At 38.4% G+C, this 11,468-nt stretch overlaps 1 protein-coding gene across 1 annotated transcript in view; it reads right to left on the bottom strand.

Annotated features, from left to right (window-relative positions):
• Window positions 1-11,468, bottom strand: part of MMRN1 (multimerin 1) — a 40,246-nt gene that overhangs the window by 11,787 nt on the left and 16,991 nt on the right. The window contains exons 4-5 of the mRNA XM_057366850.1: window positions 7,310-7,408; window positions 3,194-3,367 (exon numbers count right to left, since the gene is read on the bottom strand). Coding sequence (XP_057222833.1) covers window positions 3,194-3,367; window positions 7,310-7,408 — 273 coding nt within the window. The remainder of the gene's footprint in view (window positions 1-3,193; window positions 3,368-7,309; window positions 7,409-11,468) is intronic.

Raw genomic sequence — 11,468 nt, 5'->3', positions numbered from 1 at the left:
TACACATTGAAATCTCTGAGAATAAAGGTGTCCTAGAAACTGAGAAAAAAAAAAAAAAAACAAAAAAACAAGATACGAACTGAGTTAAAAAAACTGACATGTAGGAAAACCATTCCAAGTGATGATTTGGTAAGGTTACTTTATGACGCTGAAAATTGCTCCGTGCTCTAAGAAACACAATGAGCTGTGAGGAAAAATTAAATGACTGTGGAAAGAACCAGGATTACTCTAAACCCTCTGTGAGGAATCAAATAAATTCCTTCATCTCAGCAACAAATCTTGATAACAGACCATTTATCCAAGAGAARTGTTCCACAGGTCTATACTGACCTTTTCTCTCTTTGACAGCCAAGAAGGGGCCAGCCTCACTCTCTCCTATTCCTGCTCCGTTGAGCTGGACAGTGAGTGCAGTATGGAGCTCAAGTCTGATTTTCAGTGTTCCCATTGTCAAGGGGGTGTGGAACCTGATAAAACAGACAGCTTTGGGCTTCACCCTCCCCTGATTCTTGGCTGGGACAACCTGGTAGTTTGTAAGCAAAGTTCAGCAGCAGCTGTGGGAGCACACTTGCCCACACAAAGACCCAACCCAAACTCATGTTTTAACTGACAATTGGGTATATTGTTAAGCTTGAGCTGAGAATATAGGTGTGCACTCATGGATGTAACTCAATTTCTGTTGCTCATTTTGAAATAGAAAGGTCCAAACTACCTGTGAGTGTTAAAGATCTCCTGCACTTTTTATGAGATTATAAATTTTAATTCTAACTTCCTGGTTGAAAACCAAAGGSTGTAATTACTCTGTGTCAACATATACTCTCTTTGCAGTTTCAATTATTTGAAGAATAAAGTGGAAAATAAATGTATGTACACAGGAGACTGAATTGAGGTTATATATGCAGCTGCAAATGACATTTCTGACTTGGAAGTGATTAACACTCCATTATTGAGTTCATTTTTAAAGGAGTGTACATTTTAATAATGAAGAGGAAAGGTGAGTATTAAATATGGAGTAAAAGGAGGAAGAAAAGAATAGCAGGTTGTAAGCAGAGTTTCTTGAATTAAAAGGAGAGCAAAAAATTCTTTTCCCTAAGTGAAAAATGGGAACAGCCTCCTGAGTGCTGAAAGCAATTTTTAAAATGCACAACAGATTTCACTAATAAAATTAGAGGAGCATGCATTTACTCTAGTGAGTGTTGTCTTCTATTAATAGATAACATGTTTGTGCCACCAAAGTCACAGATGAAACCAAGAGTTAAAGACTTTGGGAACTGCATTGAATTGTTTGGTCACAGAACAGACCTTGCTCCTAACTAACCCTGATACAAAGCTAGGCAGAACATTAGAATTTCTGTGATAAGAAAGAAAGGTGATGTATGGACTGTTAGCAAAGGACCTGGGCACCACAGGAAGAAAATGGAAAATTAGGTGAAGAAGGAGAATGTCGGAATGGGATGAAGCAGCTACAGAATCAACTGTGCTTCGAAAGCCTGTTGGTGTTACTGGGGAAAATTGTGGTTTGCCTCAGTTGAGCTTCTAACTAACTTTTAGCAAGTCTGATGTGCCTATGCTGCACCTCTGTACCAAGKTACAGGACAATATGAAAGCTCTTTTCAGGTTCTTCTTCTTTAGGATGCTGTTTGTACATTTGAGTACAGCTGATTGATATTTCCTGGAGAGAAAATGCAGTTCCATTTGACAGTACACATACAAGCCAAAAGAAAGGCTAACCTTTTCTTTCTCCCYTCCTTTCCTCATTCCTGCTGCTTACCTATGTACAAGCCAAGAATAACCTGTGTTGAAATGTCCATAATGAGAGCCAAGGAATGTAGTTGATAGCATCTTTTTCATTGAAGCTACTTGATTAGGAGATAGATTGGAAAAATAAATCAAAAAAGGGGATMTCAGCTGGAGATTTTTTCTAAGCAGGTATGATATAAAACATTGCAGGTAAAAATAATGAAGGATTGAAGCATATTTGCAAAAAAGTGTGAAATAATGTTTTTAGTTTGGTTTTTTTTTAACAGTATATTTTAATTAAGACTTAGACCCTGAAATATAGATAGGGAATGCAGAAGCAGAAACATAGGATGCAGAAAAACACCTCTTAGACTAGCATGAAAATGACAGCTAGAATGARTGGAATATTAAAAAAAGGAATGAGKAGAARGCAGAAGGGAAATGGAAAACATTCAAAGACAAATTAAATGTGGACCCAAAGGTCAAGAATGCCATCTAGCAATATGTGGAGAGGTGAAAGCAGGTCACCGATCAAGAGATGGAATCAAGTTGCATGCAAGAGAGCCATCTAGCATKTGCAGGAGCAACTCAGGAGACAGAGGACTGAAAATACAGAAAATGGGATCCAACTTGGTAAATTTGAGGGAGATGCAAAACCACTTATTGTTTCATTCAGTTTTGTCTCAATGTAAGGAACTGCAGAACCTTTGTTCTATTTTTAAACAATAGAAAAGTTCTCTGGATTCTTAAGTGTAAAATATAGTTTGGGGAAAACTGAAAAATGAGAAGAATATTTCACATTGAGGGAATGAACGTTTCAGGCTGAATCTGCTTGTTAAGCAACATTTGTAGCTGCGTAACTCGCAGGTCTTGCTGCGGGTTTCACAAAGAATGGATGCATAGTTCTGCAGGTGAGGATCTGCCCAAGCTCCTGATCTCCAGCTGTGTCTCTCTCATATATTGAACATGAGTATCATGTTTATCAAAGACAGCCTAGTGTGATCAGGGACAAATTATCCAGYAGAATGTTTGCTGTATTGTAAATACAACCACCACAGAATTCCTTATAGTTTCCCCTGCATGTGTGAATTATGTATTACAGAATATTAGACTTGGTAGCAAAGCAAATATTACATTTTTTAGCGACTGCCAGATAAACAAAAACAGAGATAAGAATATTTGCAGAAGCTCTAAGTAAATGAAAATGCCTTGATAGTAGCTTAAGTTACCCTGTAGATGATGAAATACCCAAGAATATAAATTTTTTGTCACCATAAAAGACACCAAAGTAAACATTGAAACAAACAAATTCTTCTCTTATGAAATGAAATTTTTTAAATGAGTTCTCCCTACAAGTGTTGAGTAATGGAATGGGACAGCCCATGAAGGTTTTTAGCTTTTTTTTTCCGTGGCACATCTACCAGGATGAGTGATTACATTAATTTATTTTTCTTACCTTTTAGAAAASACTGGAAGTCTCTGCCCTTATCTTCATTGATTTTGCCTTCCAGAGAAGAAAGCGTCTTGCTCACATCATTCATTGCAGCAGCAATGCTGTCAACTTTCTTCTGTAGAAAAGTCAGTTTCATCTCCTGACTGCTAATCTTCTCGTTCATTTTTTGAAAAAGTGCTTGGTCAGGGATTAAAATGAGAAGGAAAAAAACCCAATTATTGTTAAAACATTGTGGAGTGAATAAGAAAAGAAGGTATAATTGACTTGAGAGACATAGCTGAAAGCGGGGTGAAAAGTTTCTGAATTTTTACTTTTGAGTGAATCATCTTGATTTTTGTCATGTGTCATGTATTAGTGAGATTCAGTAGCACAGCAGTTGCTAATTACTGAAGCATATGTRTCCATTATAAACTATTTATGATTCTACAAGAGTATTCTGAAYGGTTAGCATATTTTAATCAACATAATGCCATTCTTCCTCCACCTAGCACCCCACAGAGTATTCCGTTAACTACAATTTAGTCAATCTCCTTTAACACAATCACAAAAGCATTTTTAGTTAGCGTTTATAACACAGCTTCGTAAATTTGCAAGGCTTGTGTCTGAAGGAATACAACATCTTTTCGTTGTTCAGGTCAAAATAAAGAYTTGTTCAACACAGCAGCAAGGCAGAAAAACATCTAATAGATAAATTACTTTGGAATAATCATTAGTCTGTCATTAAAAATAGAAGCTCAACCTATGAAGTCAAGATTATTTTTAAACCTGCCCAAATTGTTCTTGACACCTGTAGTCTCTTCAGGAATAAAAAGGCCTAGATGGATGCTTTTAAGGTAGGTAATGGTGAAGAAGGCCTTGATCTTGAAAATTAAGATTCCACATGACTTCAGTCAGCCATCTGAGTATGACAGGTATTAAACTTAGTCTGGGATTTTCAGAAGATGCTGAAAAAATTAGGTGTTAGAATTCSTGTAAGCAAAGCTAGACAATCTCCTTCAACAATTCAGCCTAAATGGCCTATGTTAGACRTATGATATATTACCCCAAATGATCTGGGTTATGCTATGACTTAATAAACTGCTATGGAAGAGATTCTTTGGCATTGTATACAAGTATTTATTAGAATAAGTTTACAGTATCCCTATAGATCCTTTGTTGCTTTTCATTATGGAATCACCRTCTATTCCCATGGCAGCAAACAGCTGTAATCAGAAATCATGTACAGGGTTCAGTCTAAAAGCTCCAAAAATCCCCAAGCAAGTTATAYGCAAAAGGGCATATTCTTCTGATTACTTTCAGACTTTAATCTACTGTGTAAAAAATACATGTGTCTTATCTAACCTGGTAGCCTYTGGGAAAACCCAGAAAATTAGCTAAATGCACCCCATCAGCACAGAAGTAGCACGCCAACACCCATGAGAATGCTCTCCTGTAGAGGCATGCTGKTTGTAAAAGTCATAATTAGAAGATCCTGAGGAACAAGGCTCTTTTAAGTTAGGATGTGAGGATCTCCAGCTGTGTTCTCTGCCCAAGGTGCCTGCTTACAAAGATCCTAAATTGTGTTTCTAACTCAACCACTGAGGTCAAATGTCAGTAATTCTCCTGCCTGGCACTGCAAAGACAGGTTATTGATAGACCTTTGTCTTCATGATACAGCTTTTTCCAAACAGGTCTGGACACTTGTGCTTCTGGTTGAATTACTATGAGAAAGGGATTTGAATTCATTAGTGGCCCATGCACCATCACCCAAACTGATAACTAACCTGCAGGGTGTAATGCTTTTTCAATTTGGTTTTCATCAGTTCCCGCTGAGGGAGGAAAAGGGGTTAGGTGGACCTGAAAGTGAGGTTTTTTGCCTGAAACTGGCATGGCTGCATAGTGGGAGCTGGAAGCAGAATCCAGCTGCTGTTGAAGGAATGACAGACCACGGCGGTCAGTCCTGGCCCCAGGCCATGTTTGTAGGGTTGGCAGCCAGAACAGGTATCTGTCTCTTTCTAGACTGACCCAATTTGATTTAAAAACAACCCAAAAGCAATTAACATGCAGGTTAGAGACTCCCATTTCAGATTTATTTCTCAGAGCACAATTCCTGCTAACAGAAGTGGCATGTCTCAGTGCTCTATTGATCAAGCTCACTTTTTCATAATGGGTCCTGTCTGCTTTACTAAACATCCTCCTCCCTCCAGCCCTGGGAGACTTTGTTGCTCAGCCAATATCACGAAGGGGCAGCAGCCTAACTCCTATTTGAAAATAGTTTTCTATASCTCCCTGCCAGATTAAGTCTTTCTCTACCTTTTCCTGTCCATCAGGATTGAAAGTAAAACACATATGTGGACATAAGCACATACAAGTATAATGTCTCCATAAAACTCTGTGGCAACCTTGATTCTGACATCCTGTTCTCTCAGCATGCATTCCAGCCCATAAGAGTATATTGAYAACTGCAAAACAGAGACCTGAGAACAAACCTGCCTTATTTATCTTTCCTTAAAATGTTTCTGGATATAGGCCARGAGGTGAGTGACAGTAACACCACAGTATGTAACAGCTGATGGTTACACAAAAACCCAGTGCGGACAGCCATAGCTGAAGAATCAACAGATCCAAAAGAAAATGGACATAAAAAGAAAGTTCATGGAATATGCCTCGTTGACACTATCTTTTACCTCTTGTCTATCTTTTGGCTCCTCACCATGTAAAAAACAAGCTCATTTGACAGTATGTAGAGAATTCTGCCTAATAATTTGAGTATAATATTAAAAATTAACCTGACACTGGTAGTTTTCCTCACTGCTGGGGAGTGTATCACAAGCAAAGAATGATTTTTTTTTTTTTTCAAACAACATCCTTATTCAAGCATGGTTCACATATTTCTTTAGTTGTTAATTAAACACTGTACACTGATAGTTGGCAGTTCTCTGAGTACCCAGACTTTCTATAAAATTCTGCATTACCAACCCCATCAAGGRCATATACAAATTCAGATGGCACAGACTGGAGAATAGTATAGTGTGTGAATTATTTCAATACCTCAAAATCATGGACACCTTTTCATGTTTCTTTATAGTGATCAATTAGTATTTGAAATAATGSTTAATTTGATTGATCTGATAAACCACGATTGTTTCTGCTCCCAGTTTAGTGAGCATGCAAACATGCCTGACATGAATAAAATTCTGCTCCCATGAATAATTATGCAGACAACTATGAAATTAATTTTCTGAAATATTTGTGCTGGTAAGTTTTAAATAACACAGATGGTAATGAAAAATAAATACAAAAGGAAGTGAGCACACCCAGCATTTGTAATGACCAACAGGTGGAGAAGCTTTTCATGCAGCAGTCATCTAATGTAGCTTCTCAGTGTAGATCACTGTTTGAATAACAGCATTATTGTTACTAACTAGCTCTTATAATGCTAGATGGCTTGTACATACCCTTGCAAGACAACATTGACATTATATTCCAGAAACTTAAGGTCTAGTTCGGCTGAAGTAAATGCAATAACAAGCAAATGAATAGTGCAATAGGAAATAGTCTCCAGTACCGTGTATAAAGCTGTAAACTGTCCTTGTGTTTTTCTTAGATACTTGACCATCCTAGACAGAGTAGTTTAAGACATGTCTGAGCTGCCCTTGTTAAGGTTTGAAACRTAATTATACTAATTTTGAATAAAGAACTGATTTTTGTAAGAAAATATATAATAATAATAATCACATATTCAGATAATCAATTGACATAATTACATTTTCTTCTATGTGCAATACTGGTCTATACTACACCTAGATTTCAGATGGGTTTTTTGGCCTAATTTTCTCTACTTTTTTCCCTGTTAATGAATCTATTGYATTCAATGACATAATAATTTAAATATTCCTATACAGAATACTTTTCTGGTTTCAACTTAGTCACAAGACATTCAACAGATATTAAGCTCCTGGTACCTCTAAATTCAGTATCTTCAGCCCATCTTTATCAGAATCATGAGTGCTAAAAACCCTGATGGTGCATTCAGATCCCTTCAGTAGACAGAGATTTTCCTCAAATTGTTTTTACAGTGATCTTTGTGAGTCCCATGGTCAGTGACTGGTTGGGGTGAGAGCAATTTTAGCAACTGACCTGTCCCACTGGGGTCTGGCAGAACTCCTGGGGTCCTCTCACTGACAGTTCTGCTGCTTTCAGCCTGGTTGCTGTGTATAATTRATTGCTGCTCTTGAGCTAGAGGAGGGAGAAAAAAGAAAGGCTGTGAGTAAATCACAGAACATGAAAATCAGGGTGAAAAAACATTTTTTTTTCTCTCTGTTCTATACCAATTTTACCAAAGCCTAATCATCTGCAGTGACTTTTATCTGCTCAGTGCAGTGTGGGACCACATTGGCTGCAGAYAGTGACTGGCTTTATAAATGACTTCTTGAGACTGGCAGGGGYTGGTGTTAATACTAAAATGTCAAAATTTGCTTTATAATGAACTGAATTTTTAAATGCTCAGGGCTAAAAATTCCAGAGGAATATTTTAGAACAGTATAAAACAGCAGTACAAAGACAATACAGAGATTGTCAGCTGTAAAATTAATCAGGTTTTTTTTTTAAATGGCCAATTTTTAAAAAATTAACCAAGTTTGTTGAAACAGATTTTTGGGGTTGTGGTTTGTTTGTTTTTGTTTACAGATTACACWGACCTTCAACCATGGARATTTTACTACTAAAGGCAATGGTGRTATTATAAATATAAAAACACTTACACTTCARCCCAAAAACAATTTGCAAATAGCTGGACTAACATTATTATTAATTCAATATCACAGCTGGGGAAACTGAAATCCAGAAAGTTAAGTGCCTTCACTCACAAAAAATAGTGAACTGATCAGACAGCTGGGAACCAAACTGAGAATTCCATACTMCTGACATACCTCTCCAGCCTTTCGGCTTAATGGTGCTATTTTAATTTCCTTTTTTTTTTCTTTTAACTAAAATATGTAAAAAATAGGTCATAAATTTTCTAGTGTAAATTCATACCGATTTTTAAATGCTATGTCAGTTCATGAAACATTTTGAAGTCGATGTTCCAGGAGGAGCATATCTAAAGAATGCCACTTATGTGGCACTAATGTGATTTCCAGTCTTTAGYACAGTACAAGCAGAATAACTTGGGTATGGTGACATTATTTTTCAGTTCAAATATTAAAATCTAGTTTAGCCATAATGCGAGTTTCCAGGGAAATGGATTAAAATGCTGAATCAAGAAATTCCATGTTTCACATAGTTCATTTGAAGATAAATAGACTGCAATTAAGATGATATAAGGTGTTTAATGCTGTAAATTAAGGGTGTTGTAAGAATTAGGATAGGAACTCTGAGGAAATTATAACATGGTCCATAGTTGGATAGAATCTATTGAAACTGCCTGATAAGAAATACATAATCCTCAAATAGTTATAATTTCAACAGCGTCTGTTATCTTTCTGTGGCATGGTTATTGACAGAGGCTAAATTCTTGCGTTCAGCCCAGCTCATTACACAGGATTTATCAGGTGGAGATGTGATGATACAATCTATGACAAGGGAGTCAGTTACTTGCCTCTGATAAAGACCAGCTGATCAATGTCCTTTTATTCTTTCATTTACTGGTCTTTCTGTTGCTCTAAATGCATTCACTGACACTGTTAGTGCTACACACACCACATTTAAAAAAAAATATTATCCACCTTCTCCTTCATCCTCCCTGACAAATCAATTGCCCCACTCATAGCTCCACAATCTGGAATACCCAAACTCTTACAGTTTTATCCACTGTTAGCATTCCAAGGATACATATTTATCCCCATGTGCTTGTTTTACTAAAGCTTTAAAGCTGCTCAGGTACCATAATGGCCGTAAGAGCCAGAACAGAGCAGCTCTGTCAGAGCAAACAGCCATGGAGCGAGCCCACAGTGCCCTGCACTGCCTCTGACAGCAACAAGGGCTGCGGCCAGCAGTGCACACACACACAAAGCTCACCCACAGACAGTCACACACTGGACACTTATTAAATTTCACCACAGCATAGGAAAGACTCTTAGCTGGCACCTTCAGAAATTCAGGSTTTTCATTTGTGAAACAAATTCAGACGAGTCACTGGCAATACAGATTCTCCTACATCATTCTTCCAGTATGGCTCGGGTCTTTTCCAAAGGAATCACTCCAAGACATCATATGGTGATTACATCTATGTGCTCCTTATTCCCAGAGCTGAGATTTCCCATCGTAGATGCTCAATTACAGCAGGTGTGATGGGGGCACCAGACCGAAAATCTAATACACGTGCTCTTTAGGGTAGAAATAGCCATCAAATGACTCACATTTGAAACCTTTTTAAAATTAAATGTGCCATGCTCAGTTTAAACTAAAAAAAAATAAAAAAAAAATGCAAAGTTCAAATTAGACAGCTAGACCCACCTTATATATGCTACTCACAACACAAACAAAAGAAATAGAAAAGCAGCAACACAAAATCCTGAGCAACGAGTTCTTCCAGTGATATCAGAAATACCAGGTAACTCACACAGAAATTTAACATTAGGTGTCTATCACGGGATATATTGGCCTAGATGTATAATTTATTGTCCTATGTATTTTTAAACACGGCGCTCAAAACCGTTTCGGGAATATTAAAAACCTGGAGATTGAGTCTTTTTCACCCAATATATCTTTGATGAAGCAGGAGTGGCTGAAGGGGTTTGCCGGAGCGGGGGTTAGGTAGTTTAGTCCCGTTCCGTGTTTCAAGGCGAATTGCCGCCTTTTGTGCGCTCTGCTCACCCCAAACAGAGGATGGGACATTGCAGGGCCATCTGCTGGAGAAATGACACCACAGCCACCCAGGGAATTGCTGTGACAATGGCTGTGGCAGAGCCGGCTGCTGGCCCTAAACCATGTAACACGGTGTTCAGAGGCCGTATGGGTATGGGGGAGCTGGGATTTCATTACCACACACATCGAGTTAAAATAAAGCTGTGTTTATAAACAGTAAAATGACATGTCATGAAGTCTGCGACTAAGAACGTAAGACTTTTTGTTTYAGTGGTTTTGCTCCTAGTTGAGCATTTGATATTTCCAGGTCAAAATTACGATGCTTTAATCATTGAATTGTCTATATTGAGTTGTCTCATTAGACTTACAAGAAATTATGTCTACATTTTTTCATTCTTCAAAAGTTTCTTAGAAAATTGCATTGTCTGTGCTGGAATGGGATCCATGTCTTACTCAATTTGGTCATGTGTTGCCTCAGGAGGGCTAAGGTTAGAAAGAGTTATCTGAACACATCTCTTCCATCTCTCTTACTGCTATTCTACCTTGGGAAGCATCTGTAGCCGAGCAGTTACAGCGGGACTACCAAATAAGACTTTCAGATGTCTGGTAACAACTATCAGGTGGTGCTAAGTGTTTCCTCCTGCCTAGAATATCAGGCTGAAAGAGTCACATATGATTGCTCTCTGTCTGAGAGAGAAGTCGAACCAGAAGGCATTTTAAATCAGCATTTGCTCCAAGCAGCCCACATGACGCTAACAGTGCCTTTCCAGGATCTGAAGGATTGTCAGGACACCCCAGCTCCCCCGGCACAGGAACCCTTCAGTACCAGCTCTGTTGTTGAACAACAGAGAGGCCAAGGGGGAGGCTCTTTGGCTCGGGAGAGCCCCACTCAGCCCTTTCAGCCCCTCTCCCCTGCTGCTGCAGACACAGAGTGCCTAAAGACAAGGCTGTGGGGCTCCCAACTGCTCGAGTTCATTAACCAACGTCCCTTCCTGGGAATTGGATAACACAGGCAAGGCTTGTGCTGGTGGTCTGCTCCTCATGGGAGGCAGGATTCCAGAAGCAGGGAAGAAAAGCTTCTCTGACATARCACCTTTCATCCCAAGCTCTTTAAGCACTTCTACAAGCATTAATTAATTAAATATCCCAGTGCCCCTGTGAGATAAGTGTCATCTCAATTTTCTAGATGGGTAAACTTGGTTATGCAGATTATAAGTGGCTTCCCCAAGTTATTCAGCAAGCCAGAAAAGGTTTGRAAATAGAACCCAGGGGATGTAACACCCGCTCCTGTAACACTCCACAGAGCTTTCCTTTATTCTTGTTTTTCACACAGATGCCACTACAAATTGAGTTATAYAGCTTTTCTTCCTGGTCAGTGTTCCCCTGTTATTTTGATGCCATTTCGAATTTGTCAACTGTAACTTCCCCCTTCAGTGCTACCCACTACATTTTTTTAAATCTATTTTTGCTAATGTTTGCTTTTATTTTTTTT

Source organism: Malurus melanocephalus, unplaced genomic scaffold (assembly GCF_030028575.1).
Source record: "Malurus melanocephalus ecotype Western Australia unplaced genomic scaffold, MMel_1.1 scaffold_72, whole genome shotgun sequence".
Classification (NCBI taxonomy): Eukaryota; Metazoa; Chordata; class Aves; order Passeriformes; family Maluridae; genus Malurus; species Malurus melanocephalus.
This window is presented reverse-complemented; position numbering and strand designations above follow the sequence as displayed.